A 16,312-nucleotide genomic window follows, 5' to 3' on the forward strand; every position below is an offset into this window, starting at 1 on the left:
GTGCAGCCCTGGCTTTCCTAGAACTCACTCTGTAGACCAGACTGGCCTCGAACTCAGAAATCCACCTGTCTTTGCCTCCCAAGTGCTCGGATTAAAGGCATGCGCTACCACTGCCTGGCTCTTTTTTACTTTGAGTGTTTTGCCTGCATGTATGCCTGATGGCTGTGGAGGCCAGAGATAGATGTTACATCCCCCTGGAACTGGAGTTATGTGGTTATGAAGATCCAGGAAATGAACTTGGGTCCTCTGCAAGAGTAGCAAGTGCTCTTAAATACTTGAGCCTTCTTTCTAGCCCGACATTTCTCATCTAAACCAGTGCAGTGATGAAGGTATTCACACAGTGCAGCCCTCTGGAGTACTGAGTGCTAGTGCAAAGCTTTTCCTTTATTTTTTTAAGCTGCTCACATAAAAGATGTTAGTATTCAGTGTTTGATTCAGGTATAGAAAGATTCAATCAATAAAAAGATGGTTTATTTAAAAAACAGTCTAATATCTTAATTTATATAATTTGAGAATCAACATGATTATAGCTGGAATGCTGTAGACTGTCACTTTTCCATTTTATTCTCATAGTTACAGTATCCAGTAAAGAGAGGTTGCGCAGCTATTCCACGGCTGTAGACAGACAACATGGAGAGATGTTTTAGATGGTGGCCTCCCATCTCATGGCACCTTAGCAAATCCCCCCACCTTTTGCAATGATTTAATAATCTAAGCTATCAACTCCTTTATGATATAGTTATACTAAAATCTATCTTATAGGACTAGTTACACTGAATGCTGGACTTGAGTCAGAGCTCCTGGGTCGGGAAGGAAGTGTCTCACCTGACCATTCTGCAGCGGTGCACTGCCAGTCGGCTGTAAGCATTTTCTAGGTCAGTGATAGTTTTAGGGCTCCAGAGTCTCTCACCAACAGCGCTTGCCCGAGGCCTGAAATTTAAAATATGTGGCTCTGAAAGCAGTTTAGATTTCTTTTTTCCTTAAGTCACCTATATAAGGAGATTTTTTGTTTTGTTTTGTTTTCTTTCGAGACGGGGTTTCTCAGTGTAGCCCTGGCTGTACTGGAACTCACTCTGACTAGGCTGGCGTCGAACCTGCCTCTGCCTCCGAAGCGCTGGCATTAAAGGCATGTGCCACCACCGCCTGGTTCCTGCTTACATGGAGAATAAAAGCCACGGCATCCTTCATGCCAGTTGTACCCTTTAATTCCTTACCATAATCTTGGAATAAGGTTAGTTGCATCCACATATTCTCCCCATAGGCAAGCCTCTCCACCAATAACAAGTTGTTTCTGTTGCTCAGAGCCTGCATTACAGTGGTTAAGGGAAGGGAGAGAGGTTAAGATGTACAACACTGGTGTCCTTTCTAGAGTCATCCTACGTTACTGCTCTGTACCGCCATAGGTAGCAGAGCCTTTACTCCCACCCCAGCTCAGTGCTATTCAACATAATAGAGGATCACGGTGAGCTTAGGGTAGAGATGCTTTTCCTAGGGTCCTACACAACCTCGTTTGGATACTACATTCCAACCCCTCCCCGCATTTCCTATTAGTGGTATGCCAGAAAATATTGAACTTGAAATATTAGCTTCATTTTAATGGGCTTACCACTATACTTATCTTTGATTTATATTCCTTAGTATCTAAGAACTATTTTTTATAATTATGTTTTGATTGATCCTCAAAATGCTTTCTAGAGAAAGTCATAGTTTCTAGTAGATCAATATTTTTGAAACTTTTAATCATATAATCATTTTCTAAAGACTGAAGTACAAAACTATATAAAATAAAATTGCTAATAAAGAGCCCAAAAACCTTATCTAGGTGTTACACACAACATAGGTGTCTTTCACAGTTAACATACTGAACCATCTCAGAATCAAAAAGCAGCCCCATGAAAATGGAGGCAGAATCTAAGGTCTGCTTATGTATTCATTAGACTATACATTGTTCCCTTCAGAACTCAAAATGACACCACAATTTCATTTTAAATAAAATCAAAGATCAGATATACAGTGGATAGCAGAGCAGTACCCAGCAGGAGGAGGAGAGAGCGGGAGTTAGGGGAGAGACCAGCAGCCGTGATGTTTGCTTGGCTTACCTATAAAGTTAAGGGGCTCAGCTTTGTAGTAGTTCCTCCAGTCTTGCCCGTAGCTGATCAGGTCTAAGTACCAAGGAGCAGAAAGGATAGCAGGGAAGCCGGACTCTGTGACTTGTGCTAGCTCATTTAAGTAATGCTCACTCTTCCACACTTCAACTACTGTGCCCGGCTGAAGCTGTTAGAGGTGCACATTGCAATCACAGTATTAGGTCCAGTGAATTCGTCTGATAGGTTCATGGGGTCATGATTGGTAAACATACATTTCTAAGATCTTAGAAAAATCATACATCCTTTTTTTCTTTCTTGCTAATGGTCAGTGGCATTTGCTATTCAAATTAACCTTTAAAGTTGGATATTTAATTTTTGTCTATAGCTAATATTTCAGAGATGGGTAATATTTGCACCTTAAATCTATTTCTACCACATCAATGTTCTACTTAACTTGGAACCATGAGACTGTCACCAGCCCCCTAGAAAGTTAACACTGGCAGCTAGGCTTGTAAGAAATAATTCTTTCAGAAAAAAATATTTCTTAAAAGTATATATTGATTTACCTATTTATTGTGTATATAGCTTGTGTGTATGCCTGCACACCAGAAGAGGGCATCAGATCTCATTACAGATGGTTGTCAGCCACCATGTGGTTGCTAGGAATTGAACTCAAGATCAGCCAGTGCTTTTAACCTGTGAGCCATCTCTCCAGCCCTGATTTTACATATTTTAAAACCACTTTAACACTGTTTTTAAAAAGCTCATTTGTTGTGCTTTGCTCTTAAAAACAAAAAGGAACTTAATTCAAATTACTTCAGCTTGTGAGACAGCAGGAGTTGGGGACAGAAGGGAGAAGGAAACAGTGAGTTGTCTATAGTACTGTCGGAGTTTTGTGTCCGTATAGTATACTGTGCGTGTGCATGTGCATGGGTAGGGATGCCATCCTGCTCTGATCACCTGATTCCCTTAGAAAGGTTCCCACTGAACCTGGACTAGGCTGGAGGCTAGCAAGTTCCAGCAACCTTCTTGTCCCAATGCCTGGAAGTGTTTGGCTTACAGGTACATAGTAGGCCATGCTCAGCTCTTTTAAAAAAAAAAAAAAAAGATTAGTTTCTGCCTTGAACCTCTCTCAGTATCCTGGCTGACTGATGGCTGATGAGTTTTAGTTCTGTCTGACCACTGCACTGGTACTGTCTGATAGAGCCTGGGAGGATCACCAGGAGGTGCTCCTGGTAATGGTTCCTCTCCTTGAATCTGTCTGTAGCAAATAGTTCAGCAGTGAACAGTGAGTCCTCAGCCCCTCCTCCCGACTGCTGAGAGAACATTCAACTCTGAATTAGGGCCCACAGTCAGGTCCTCAGGCTGGCACAGCAAACAGCCCTACCACTGAGCCATCACTCCAGGCCTGAGATGGAGTCTCATGGTTCTTACCTCTACCTTATCATCAAAAACTTCTTGCCAAACAATGGAGTTCTTCTTTAAGGATGTAATAATATCCAAAATCCTAACATTGAAAAAATGGACAGTTATTTAGAGCCACAAAGTTAACACTTTTTAACATGCATGTCTAAGTATTATATGGCTATATAGAATCATCTGTCTTGTGTAGTCCAGGCAGCGCAGAAAGGTAGGAAAAGGGGAAGGGGACATGGAAGATGGAAAAAATTCTTCAACCTCAAGACAACAGTCTCACTGATTAGACTGAAACTGCACACACAAAGTAAACTCCCTTAAAACACCACAGGCTTAAAACAGCACAGGCAAAAGTTACCCTATTAGTGCTCCATGCTCAGGATACATGTCTTGCATAGAAAACTTATTTTTATATTTTGACCCACATTTCTGTCTTCCTCATATGTAAGCTTCCCTTATGTCTTATAGTTCACCTCTTTAAACAATGTGGCAGAGTTCTCCAGTCACCTCCATAGCCACTACTGAGACACTCACTCTCCTTGGATGCCCTTCCTTCTGATTAAGCTCAGACCGTCTCAGTGTGATTTGTGAAATTCAGCCACATGTGAATAGAGGTCTCCCAGGGAACGCTTCAGCGTGAATAGCCTCAACACTGAGCTCCCTTCCCTATGTTTGTGACACATCTTTATAGAGCAGTGCTTCTCAACCTTCCTAAGGCTGCGACCCTTTATTATAAGTTCCTTATGTTGTGGGGACTCACAACTATAAAATTACTATTGTTATTACTTCATAACTAATTTTGGTATTGTTATTAGCCATAATGTAAATATCTGGTATTTCCAGTGGTCTTAAAGGGGTCACTACCAACAGGTTGAGAACCACTGGTATAGAAGAACCAATTAAAGCTGGGTAGCAACCCACCTTGCTCATGCTTTGGAACCTAGCATAGTAGAGATCTCTGAAATAGAAGTGGTCTCAAACTCACATAAAACTGTCCCAACAGAGCCTTTAATCCCAGCACTTGGGAGGCAGAGGCAGGCAGATTTCTGAGTTCAAGGCTAGCCTGGTCTACAAAGTAAATTCCAGGACAGCCAGGGATACACAGAGAAACCCTGTCTCAAAAAACCAAAACCAAAACCAAAAAAAAAAAAAGAAAAAACCCCTGTCCCAACAGAACTCTAGTAATCTCTTGAGTTTCCAAAGGTTTCTTGGAAAAAAGGAAACAGTCGACTAGTGTATCATATCTCATCGATAACATTCAGCTGTTAGCTGGCACAGATTTGCAGTTTGGCAGTAACAAACACTTGAAAGGGAAAGAAACAATGTCACACAAAGCTTAATAGAAAGTGTGAGCTCTGAGTATCACAATGAGCTCTGAGTAGTGCAGAGTAGAGCCTAGAAAACCACCTTGCAGCCAGCTTTTCTATGGCTAGGCTAAGAATGGTTTTTGTAATCTGCAGAGCTTTCTTTTAAAAAAAGATTTGCAACTCTACATGGCCCATGACACCTACGGGTGGTCTGGTCCCTATGGGGAAAAAAATGTGCTGATTCCCAGCACTGTCCATCAAACTCTCAGGAAGTGCTCTGTCTGTATTTTCTAACAAGGCAGCCACCACTTCCATACCAATTCCCTGGCTGTGGAATGCTGGAAATGTAGCTGCAGCTGCCTTCAGTTCTAATCAACACCAACAGGCATGTGCAGCTATGGTAAGGAGCAAAAGAGATGCTCCAGGTCATCTAGGACAAAGGTTACGAGTTCTAGCACCTGGATAGTGTGGATAGTGCGGAGGACGAAGGGCAGCCAGTGCTGGGAGCTGAGTTCTCAAAAAGCAGACAGCTTCTCCCTCTATTTCAATAGTTAACGCAAGACACTCAACATTATAAAGAGAACAGGGTACAATGCTGCCTCCTTTAGTGAGTGTTCATGGCTCCACTTTTGTAAGGGGTGGAGAAGGTGAGAAAGTAAAGCAGAGAACTCAGTCACAGTGATGATTCGGCTTTCAGATGACTTACTTTTTAATATAAAAGGATTCTAGTCTTCTAAAGTCGTTGCCAAAGCCCTTTTTCTTCATGAAATTTTGGATGTTTGGATTTGATGCCCTTAAATAAACAGTGACTGAAATGTTATAAACATTTTGATGTGCCCAGTTGATTATTTGAAGCAGCATGCATCTAACATCAGTCATACAAACTGTAAGATATTCAAAGGGAGTCTGAATCTTCTAATGCAAAGTATTTTTTTCAGAAATGATTTCCCATAAAAAAAACCAAACAAACAAAAAGCAAAAGCTTTCCTTCCATGCCCACCCTCCACCCCAAACCCTTACAAAACAGAGAATTCTTACTTGAAAACCTGTCCCCACTTAATTGTTCCCCTTCCACCAAAACTCATCTTAGCCCTAGTCTGTGAGGTTTTTTGAGACAATCGCACTATAGTCCAGGTTGAACTTGATCTTGCAGTACTCCACATCCATCCTCCTGAGCACAGGGAATGGATATGTACCACCAACACTGGTTATGGATTCTTTTTTTCTTGAGTCTCTGTCTTACTCTGTAGCTCAGGCTTGCGCTTGACCTTGGTTATAGGCATGAGCCAACATGCCCAGCTTCTACTTGATTATTCTTCCTTACCTGTTACACCTCTCAAATGCACATTTTTTAATAATTAAATCCTTACAAGGAGTGATTTTTTTTACCCTAAATTATCCCCTTTTTAATGTGGATCCTTTATATTGATACTTTAAGAACAAGAACTGAAAAAAAGAAAGGTTTAGAGTTGCCATACCAACATTGAAACTCCACTTCATCTCCCCCCAAGTGGATGAACTGATCTGGAAACACACTGCTGATTTCTTTGAAAAATGTGTCAAAGAATGCGTACGTTGTGTTTACACTTGGGTCTACAGGCCCAAACGTTTGACTTCTAATTTTTTGATTGTAACATGGAGTTAGAAGGTTTTTCTGTCCTAGAAGAAAGTGCAAAGATTTATTTTTATAAGGGTATTAATCACAGAGGCCTGCATTTGCACATCCTTATGCTATAGATGGTCCTCTCCTTAACAATGGTGGTGAATCCCAATAAACCTCATAAGTGAGGTGAAAATATCAATAGTCAAAAATGCATTTGACACACTAACCCAACAAGTGTAGCTCAGCTACACAGCATACTGTAACATCTGTGTTTGTGGGTGCTGGGTCCTGGGTTTCCTTAAAGACTGTGTCTACTCAATCATAACATTAATCTGGGAAAGATCAAAGCATGGTTTCTATTGAGTATGACCTACTTTGATACCATTATAACAGGGAACACTGAAAACCTTGAGCACTTAGATATTATTGACACTATAGAAATTGTACAGAGAGAAGACAACCACATTTACCAATATTCACTTAGTTTATCCCCAGGAAGACAAGAGCTGCTTCCTCAGGGGTCCCCTTTGCTGTTTTTAGCAGACTTTGAGGGTTTATCTCCTTCAGATATGAGTGACTCTCAGACTTTTCCTTGAGCTTCAGTGCATAGTTCATATTCTCTGCTCAATACAAATAGAAACCATAGCTGCCTTTTTTTGTTGTTGTTGGTTTGTTTGTTTGTTTGTTTGTTTGTTCATTTGTTTTTTTTTGAGACAGGGTTTCTCTGTGTATACCTGGCTGTCCTAGAACTCACTCTGTAGACCAAGCTGGCCTCAAATTCAGAAATCTGCCTGCCTCTGCCTCCCAAGTGCTGGGATTAAAGGCGTGTGCCACCACTGCCCGGCCATAGCTGCCTTTCAATGTGATCTAACAAAAAACCAAACTCTCACTCTCTAGTTTCTGACAGGTCTGCCTGTGGGCCTCTCTGACTTCTGTGGCTCCTGAGTCGGTGGTTACTGAGTCCCCTGAATGTGTTTCCAGAATGTCTCTGGTTTTGTGCATTGCTCTTCAAGCCCCCCTTCTCTTTCCAATCTGTTACTTTCACAAAGGTTTTCTCCAAGTGGGACCCAAACCATGTTACTTCTCTACTCAGAGGTTTGCACTGGTTTCCAGGGCATGTGCCAATGCCCACTACTGTCACCAGGAGCCTCGGTGATGCCTTTCCAATTCAATTCCCATTGTTTTCCATGTCTACCATGATATTACTATGTACTTAACAAATTATAAATGCTGAGTCCTGTGCTGTCTACTTTCTATTCTATTGCTTACTTGATGCTCAGAAATGCTAACCCTGTTTTATAGATGGGGAAACTGGAGGTGAAGTGTTAACTTGCCCAAGGTTCACTCTCCAAATGACAAAAGCAGGATGCACATGCAAACAGGCTGGCACCAGAGCCCACATTCTTTTTTTTTAAAAAAAAAAATATGGAACGCTTCACGAATTTGCGTGTCATCCTTGTGCAGGGGCCACACTAATCTCTGTATCGTTCCAATTTTAGTGTATGTGCTGCCGAAGCAAGCACAGAGGCCACATTTTTAATCACCACCTATGGCAGCTCCTAGAATTTGTTCCACACTGTTCCCACTCATACTCTCTCTGCATGCCTTTCCTCATGCTGTTCCCTCTGCCAGAACTATGAGCACATTCTGTGCTCGCCCCAGAGCGTATCAATTAATAAAATGGAATTAAGTCACCATGTTCTGCTTCATTCAGCTTTGACACTTGAGGCAGATCTAGACAGTGACTATGAAGGGACACAAAATAGTAGTATTCGAGCTACTACTGCACAAACAACAGCTAAGAACAAAACTACCTAACTGTTAAAAGACAAAGGCTCCCTTTTTAACAAGTAAAACAAACTCCTTACCTTTGCCCCAAGACTGTGTATGGCCAGGGGTATCAAATTCTGGTATGACTCGAATCCCTCGGAACCGGGCATACTCAAGTACTGTACGGACATCGTTTGGTGAATAGACATGAGACAAAGAATAGCTTCCCTGTAATATTCAAGTTAAGATGTGCAAGATGGATTTGGTCCTGGAAACTATAAATGATTCTGTTGCACTTTACTGGCCAGTTTTTCTATTACCACCAAGTACTAAACAGTCCCACCTAACATTGGATGATTCGTGGTTTCAGAATAAAAATCAATAGAAATGGTATGAATGTCTGCCCATCGAATTCAGGGTTCATTGATGGGACTCTCAGTGTCTCCTGCTTCAAGAAGTTTACTGTTACTTTCAACTTTGTGGAAACAGCAAAACAAGCGAAATGTTTGCCTCCAAAGCGAAACCTTGGAACGCACTGCTATTGTCAAGTTTAGAGTCAAAACTACTCACTTGTTATGATAAATCACAGATTTTTCTCTTTCAATCTCTTTAATTACAATCACCTTTAAAAACTCATTCCCCCCTCAAACAATAAGTAACTTAATTGTGTTTAAATATTAACTCAGTCTCTCTGTGTCACTTGAAGAATTAGTGCTCCATACTGGTTGTAAATAATGATAAAGGTCCATTGGAAGATAAGGGTGGCACATGTCTCACTACAGAGGCTCTGCTTGTAGAGATCATCTTGACCTTTCAACCCCAAGTCACAATATAGTTAACTGATACTGTGGAGTGTAACCAGCACAAACAGACAGGGACACCACATTCTGTTGATTTCCCTTGGGTCTTCAGTAACAATAATTTACAAGAAGAAAAGAGAATTAGCAGGCATGTTAGCATCCATAATGCATGGACTTTATATGTGCCAAAGCAAGTGAGTAAAATGCTTTTTTTTTAAGGGAGGAAAAGACACTTGGTTAAATATGAGCATTGATGGCTGTCTAGGTAAAGCCAGTTTTTGCACAAGTCCATTTGAATACAACAGATACCGCCAGCACTAGGAAGCAAGGGGTCCACTTTCAAGGTCATCCTCAGCTATGTGGCAAGTTCAAGGCTAGCCTGAGAAAGGAGACACTGGCTCTTGTTTATTGAGAGGTCTCTCTGTGTAGTCCTGGCTGTCTGGAACCCACTATGTAGACCAATGCCTTGAACTTATTGCCTCTTTCTCCCTAAAGGCATGCACCACCATACTGGGCCTGAGACCCTGTCTTAACAAATCAAACAAACAAACAAAAAGATCCCCAAAATACCCTACTTTTTGTGTGTTTTTAGAAAAAAAAAAGTCATTTACATGTTTTCAAACCTATTTAAAATAAATATTCTATTATGCAGCTGAATGTCTTAACTAATGTTATTTATGAGCTGCTCAGGTCTTCTACATTAAGCTTTTAAACTATGTATGCTGCTCCCAGAGATTATGTTTATAATAACATTTACAGTAATAATCTTATTACTTAGTACTTATAACAATTACAAAAATATTTCTGGAAATAAGATGGTAAGCAGCAAGCTAAAAGACATTTTAAACCATAAATACTTAATGGTTACACTTTGGTTCCATTTATTAAAAAAAAAAAAATTGAAGCTTCGATCTTCTAGTGAAGCTATGCTAAAGATTTTTATGTACAGACAACAATGACATGAATTACTCACCTTATTGCTTAGCTCGGGAAAAGTGGTACTCTGATAAGGGAAAGACTGGTCGTCCACTATGTGCCAGTGAAGAACATTAAACTTATTAAAAGCCATGGCATCCTGCAAGCAAACATGGGGAAAATTCTATGCCACAGAAGAATACAGTACATATTACATCTGTCTACATTGGGATTGCTTCCAATCGGTGCTTTTTTTTTTTTTTTTTTTTTTTTAGCAAAGAAGAGATGAAGAGAAAGCATAAATGCTTCTTCATATGCAGTCAACACGACTCTATTAGAGCCCTCCCCAGAGCATATACATTGTATACAGGAAGCGGTGATATTGCTGTATAGGAGAGCAAGCTTGTGAATTAATCATTACTTCAGAGAGCCAGGAATAGGGGCTGAAGAGGCTGAGACTGTCTTAGGGAGTAGAGTACAGGAAAAACAAGGCATTTATGTAAATATAAAGCTTACAATTCCCATGTATATGAAAGGTGATAACCCCGGGAGGTGAAATTCATTGTCGGCTCAATATAGGCCAAGCAAATGCCTGGAGAAAACCTAGGCATCTTGATGTATTGAGTGGAATTACACCAGGAAGGAATAAACTACAGTGCTTATACAAAGCAGATTCTAAGGAGATAAAATATGGGGTGGATTGTGCTAGCAGAGGGTACAAGTCTTTACCCTGGGGCTGATGAAGTTGGGGGACATTGACATGAGATGGGTTTTGTTTTTGTTTTTTTAATTGTACTTATGGGTGCACTGTAGTTGTCTACAAACACAGCAGAAGAGGACACAAATCCCATCCAGATGGCTGTGAGCCACCAAGTGGTTGATGGGAATTGACCTCAGGACCTCTTGGAACTGCTGAGCCATCTCTTCAGGCCTGAGATGACATGGTTTTTATTGGCAGAGAACTTACAAGGAAATTACAAATAAGTAGTAGTAATAATGCATGTGCTAATTGACTAACATAAACTACCATAAACTCATTTTTTTTTCCCCAGACAGGGTTTCTCTGTGTAGCCCTGACTGTCCTGGAACTCACTCTGTAGTCCAAGCTGGCCTCGAACTCAGAAATCCACCTGCCTCTGCCTCCCAAGTGCTGGGATTAAAGGCATGTGCCACCACTGCCCAGCTCATAATTTTTAATACAGACCAGAGGGTTGTAAACTTGACATAAAGGGCCGGATAATAAGTATCTCAGCTTTCAGGTATCTATCGTAACCACTCCGCTCTGCAGGCTGTAAAGCAGTGGATAACAACTGCATGTGGGCAGGACAGTGAAACTTACTTGCAAAGACAGATGGCTATGATGTTGTCCTAATGTTGCTGGGGTTTGGGTTCCTAAACCCCTCCCAATGCAGGTTGTAGAAATTAGGGCTTCTTACCCTCAACGCAAAGAAATCAATCTTGCCTCGGGTTTCTTGTCTTGGAGCTGGCCTTAATGAAATTCTCTGACCTATCTCATCTGATAGAGGGTCCTAAGACCCTACTTATTCCAGAGGGGACCTGTCCTGTTCCTCAAGGGAGAGATGCTGAACAGAGAGAAGATGCTGAAGCTGCAGGACTTCTGGGCTTTGCTCAGACCCTTTCTGTCTAGTCGCATTTCCTGTTGCACCATGTCTACACCGTGAAGACTCACATACCCCAATGGACAAGTTCAGGGCTTCTACATTCCTGGACACAGGAGGTTCCTGGAGAGTGGCATGCCCAGAGAGGGCTAAGAGCCCAGTCTCCAAACCCCAATCCTAAAGATTTCCTCACTTGCAACTCTTATAGTGTCCTTTATGCTAGAGACTGATAGGTGTGTTTCTCTAAGTTCTGGCAGCCACTCAAGGAAATTAACTGAACTTGACTGGGAACCCTGAGTTGTAGACATACATCACAAGCATAGGTAAACCTCTTGGGGTAGCCTTGGGGACCAAGCCTTCAGCTTCTGGGATTTGATACTATCTCCAGGTGGACAACATTAACTGGTTTGAGGACACCCAAGAGGATCTTTACATCTTTTAAAGCCACAGAAAGGTGTCTTCCAGAATAACCAGAAGTGTAAACAAAGGGTCAACACAAACTCTCCTGGCCCAGAGCAGCAACTGGATCCGACTCTTAGGTTGTGTACTAAATCAATACATAATACAGACAGAGAGACACAGGGAAAAGATGTATACATGTATGTTCACATAAATATACTGAACACACACATGGGTATGTTTCCTAGCTGTCTGCAAGGTTAGGACACACCTTTGTTGGAATCCTCTGCCCCCCACAGCCCAAGTCTGGGTTTTGAAACATTGACTACTAAAAGGGTTCCTTTTTTTAAAGCCTGAATCTAAACTGAGACAAGGCAACATAAACCTGGGATATCATGGTTCCAAAAGTACAGAGATTGAGGGGGGCATCTCAAAAGAATAAATGAATGGGCATCTGATGGCCATAGTAGGGCCAATTTGACAATTATATATGGGGTGTTAACAGATTACAATCTGTCAAGCAAAATGATAATCTAGACTGATAAAATAATGTATATGCAAGTGGGAAAGGGATGCCCTGTCTTCCCATGGAAGATAATTTACCACTACCAAATGCTAGAGGTGATGGAATCAGGGAAACCAACGCTTGGTGGCTGGTCAGAGCAGCAACCCTCTAACTACGCAAGGATCAGCAGTGGGTGAGCACTGAGTATGAGCTATGGACATTTTTACATAGTCTCACTATTTCTTCCACAGGGTACTTCCACAGGGTACAAAATACCCCAAAATTAACTTGACAGTGGAGAAACATGGCAGACAACATCTCGGCCAACTTGGGTGTATATTACCCGCAGTGAGACAGCACGCCAACTGATACTGTCAGAAGACACGGCCCACTTCTGCTTTATTCTTGCCGGGGAAACAGGATCTCATGTGGGAAACAGATGAGCTAAGACATGCTCTGAAAGTAACTGCACTTTTAAAATATCACAACCCTTCAAAATGAGGAAAGATAACAGCCCAGGCTGGAGGTCAGTGAGGAAATGGAACAAGGAAGTTCAACTCAGGCAGAGACGGCACTGCACCACCAGCTGTGGAATCCGAGCTGCGGTAGACAGAGAGGGCATGGATTAGCTTCCTGCTCCTGATGACTGCATGGAAGCTATTTTAAGATGCGTTCTTTACTTTTAATAGGAGATGCAAACTAATACTTCAGTAACCCACTGCAGGTATCCATCAGACGTTATAATAGGGAGATTCAAGGCAAATACAAGCTTTAAGTAAAAGGAGCAAATATTTAAAAACTTTAAATCATAAGCTTCAAATTCATATATCCATAAATTTTATACTCACAGATTTCTTATATTCTCATATTCATAAATTTTATTGATATATTCTCCATTGTAGAATATATGAAAGTTCTTTGTAGTCTTCTAAAAAGCTTAAGCAGCTTACAGAGTTGGTTGGCAAGTGGTAGTGGGGACAAACCAATGAAAAGCCTCCAGGAAAAGGTAGTTATAATCAACCTTCCCATCCCTCCATCCCAAGGCTCCATATATTCTTTGGAACATTTCCAAAGGAAAAAAGCCACTCCATGAACCCAGTCTATGTCACCTTAAAACTATAGCCCTTTATAACAGGTTATGTCTGTCTAGAGCTATGTCTGGGTAGTCAATGGCAATATTAAAATTGCCTATCTCACTAAACATAGTATATGTTGGTAATCCCATGGATGAGGGGGCTTGAGAGCAGCCTAGGCTACATACCAAGATCCTGGCTTCCAACAAACAAACAACAAAAATTTTCTTAATAGTCTTAGCCAAATTCATGTTGTCTGTGATCCAATGGCACCAGTAGGGAGATCCACTCAGGCATGTCTCCACTTCACATAGGAATACTCTGTGAGTCAGGATGCCCAGTGCTTAGATTTAGGACAAGAAAAACAAGTCCTGGAGCTGGAGAGATGGCTTAGCGGTTAAGAGCACTGACTGCTCTTCCAGAGGATCTGAGTTCAAATCCCAGCAACCACATGGTGGCTCACAATCATCTGTAATGAGATCTGATGCCCTCTTCTAGTGTGTCTGAAGACAGCTACAGTGTACTTATATATAGTAATAAATAAATAAGTCTTTAAAAAAAAAGAAAAACACAAGACAGCACAAGAAACATAGTAACGGCTGGGCAGAGGAGCAAGGGATCTGATAAAGCAATTACTTAAAGAAATATAGTAACCACTGGGCAGAGGAGCAAGGGATCTGATAAAGCAATTACCTACCAGAGTTTTTAAAATTATCTTCACCGGCAAGTAGTGTCTGGATGTATCAATTAAAATTCCTCTATGAGGGAATCTTGGAGAATCAGCAATACTGGATTCGTTGATGGTGAACTAGGAGACAAAATACAATTTTGATGATTTTTTTAAAATGTTTTTCTCAGCCGAGCGGTGGTGGCACACGCCTTTAATCCCAGCACTTGGAAGGCAGAGGCAAGCTGATTTCTGAGTTCGAGGACAGCCTGGTCAACAGAGTGAGTTCCAGGATAGCCAGGGCTACACAGAGAAACCCTGTCTCGAAAAAACGAAAAAAAAAATTTTTTTTTTCTCCTCAAGTTCACCAAAGACTACAACCATCTATAAGCATTGCATACAAATGTAGGGCCCAAAAGTACATGGACTTTATAAGATATTGGGAAAAGAAACTTTCAGAAGGGCAGCTCGATGGGTCTGTCCAACCAGCCTCAGCCAGACACAAAGGAATACTTACAGCCCCGTAAGAGTCTTGGTAAACTAGCTGGCTAAACGTCTCTAAACCTGAGGGAAGTAAAAGGCATCGTGTTAGTTACGATAAAAAACATAAATAAAAGCAATATCCCAACAGATTCATAGCCACAGGAGGGATAGCTTAAAAAGCAAGCACTGCACCCTCACTTCGAAAATGTGGCACTCTTGTAAGCTCTAATGTTCCCCTAACTTAAGCAGTCCCACTGCTCCTGTATCCAATGAATGAATGCACCTAATCCCGTCTCACCAGTCCTCTTTACTTTGTTTGTATGCTTAACACAAAAGTTGCTTTATGAAATATTAACTCCCTAATAAGTGTAGAGCAGTCAAGGAAAGAATGTTTATACTAAAGTGCTGGCCATTTCAGAAAGTACCTAAATTTGCAGGTGGAGGCCCTTGCCTTTAATCCGAGCACTTGGGAGGCAGAGGCAGGTGGTAGAGCTCTGAGTTGGAGGCCAGCCTGGTCTATAGAGTGAGCTGCAAGACAGCCAGGGCTACACAGAGAAACTCTGTGTCAAAAAAAAAAAAAAAAAAAAAAAAAAAAAAAAAAGAAAGCAAGAAAGAAAGAAAAGAAAAGAAAAGAAAAGATGATAACTCTGACCCAGATGCTATGGATGCCAAGGTTGTGTGGCTCCAGGGCACAGGCAGTGAGTCCTCCCAATGCCCCCAGTCCTCCCTGGCACTGCTGCCCTCACTCCATTTGCCCCACTCAGACACAAGTATGTGGCCCCAGGAGAGGCCAGTCCAAACAAGGTCCCAAGACACGAATGTGAGGAGCTCTAGAATGTGGTTCACTGAAACCATCTGTCTCTAGAGGGGGCAGGTATCTTTATGCAGGGGTTTCTCAAACTCTCACAGGAGTCACCTAGGAATGTTCTCAGCTGCAGATTCTGATGATTCGGGAGGTTTGGGGCGGGGAAAGAGGTTGCAGCACATTTCCATTTCCTTCTACTCCTCTAAGCCTGCTGATGTTTCTAAATCCATAGGGCACAGAAAATTGGAGAAGACGGATCCTTGCTCTGGAGGGTGGTGAGAAGGAATAGGCTGAGCCCAGACCAAAGTTTAACCAACGGGGGCTACTGACAGCTCTGTGACGTTATAGTCCAGGACTGAACACACACCAAGAATGGAATCAAGGGAGGAGGTCTGTAAAACTCCAAGAAAACAAGATGAGAGTCTGTGACCCCAGTTTCTTCAAAAACAAAGAATTATTCTTGGGATGTGCTCCTGTGCCTCTCCCGGGCATAGTGGATAGGAGTGAGGTTAGCTCATTACAGCAGGCTATTGTTATTTACGTCTCTATGGAAATGTGTTTGTACCGTGTGCAGTTGCCTGCCACTCTACTCATGTGATTCCTCTTAGCCCTCAGAGTATAAACTGTCTGATGCTCTGAATAAACACCTAACCGCAAGGGTCTGAAAAGGTCAGATGAGGAAGTAAAAAGCAAGGAAATAAGAAAAGTGAGTGCCTGGCAGAGGTGGCATGGCCAGGAGGCAGAGCCAAGTGGCTTCCCTGAGTTCGAGGCCAGCCTGTTCTACACAGTGAGATCCAGGACAGCCAGGCCTACTGAGAGAAACCCTGCCTTGAAAAGCCAACCACCAATCCCCCCACCCCACC

At 41.8% G+C, this 16,312-nt stretch overlaps 1 protein-coding gene and 1 non-coding gene across 2 annotated transcripts in view; both read right to left on the bottom strand.

The window, feature by feature from the left end:
- Nucleotides 1–354: 354 nt before the first annotated feature.
- The window catches only part of Hexb (hexosaminidase subunit beta), a 22,514-nt gene continuing 6,556 nt past the window's right edge, over nt 355–16,312 (bottom strand). Inside the window, exons 4-14 of the mRNA XM_031360149.1 lie at nt 14,679–14,725; nt 14,192–14,302; nt 9,957–10,058; nt 8,282–8,411; nt 6,289–6,469; nt 5,517–5,603; nt 3,522–3,594; nt 2,100–2,274; nt 1,215–1,305; nt 826–930; nt 355–615 (exon numbers count right to left, since the gene is read on the bottom strand). Of these exons, the coding sequence (XP_031216009.1) occupies nt 549–615; nt 826–930; nt 1,215–1,305; nt 2,100–2,274; nt 3,522–3,594; nt 5,517–5,603; nt 6,289–6,469; nt 8,282–8,411; nt 9,957–10,058; nt 14,192–14,302; nt 14,679–14,725 (1,169 nt within the window). The 3' untranslated portion in view covers nt 355–548. The remainder of the gene's footprint in view (nt 616–825; nt 931–1,214; nt 1,306–2,099; nt 2,275–3,521; nt 3,595–5,516; nt 5,604–6,288; nt 6,470–8,281; nt 8,412–9,956; nt 10,059–14,191; nt 14,303–14,678; nt 14,726–16,312) is intronic.
- On the bottom strand, nt 7,833–7,936 carry LOC116084064. Its single transcript, XR_004116026.1, has one exon. It is a non-coding gene; the product is annotated as a U6 spliceosomal RNA (small nuclear RNA).

This window comes from Mastomys coucha, unplaced genomic scaffold (genome assembly GCF_008632895.1).
Source record: "Mastomys coucha isolate ucsf_1 unplaced genomic scaffold, UCSF_Mcou_1 pScaffold8, whole genome shotgun sequence".
NCBI lineage: Eukaryota > Metazoa > Chordata > Mammalia > Rodentia > Muridae > Mastomys > Mastomys coucha.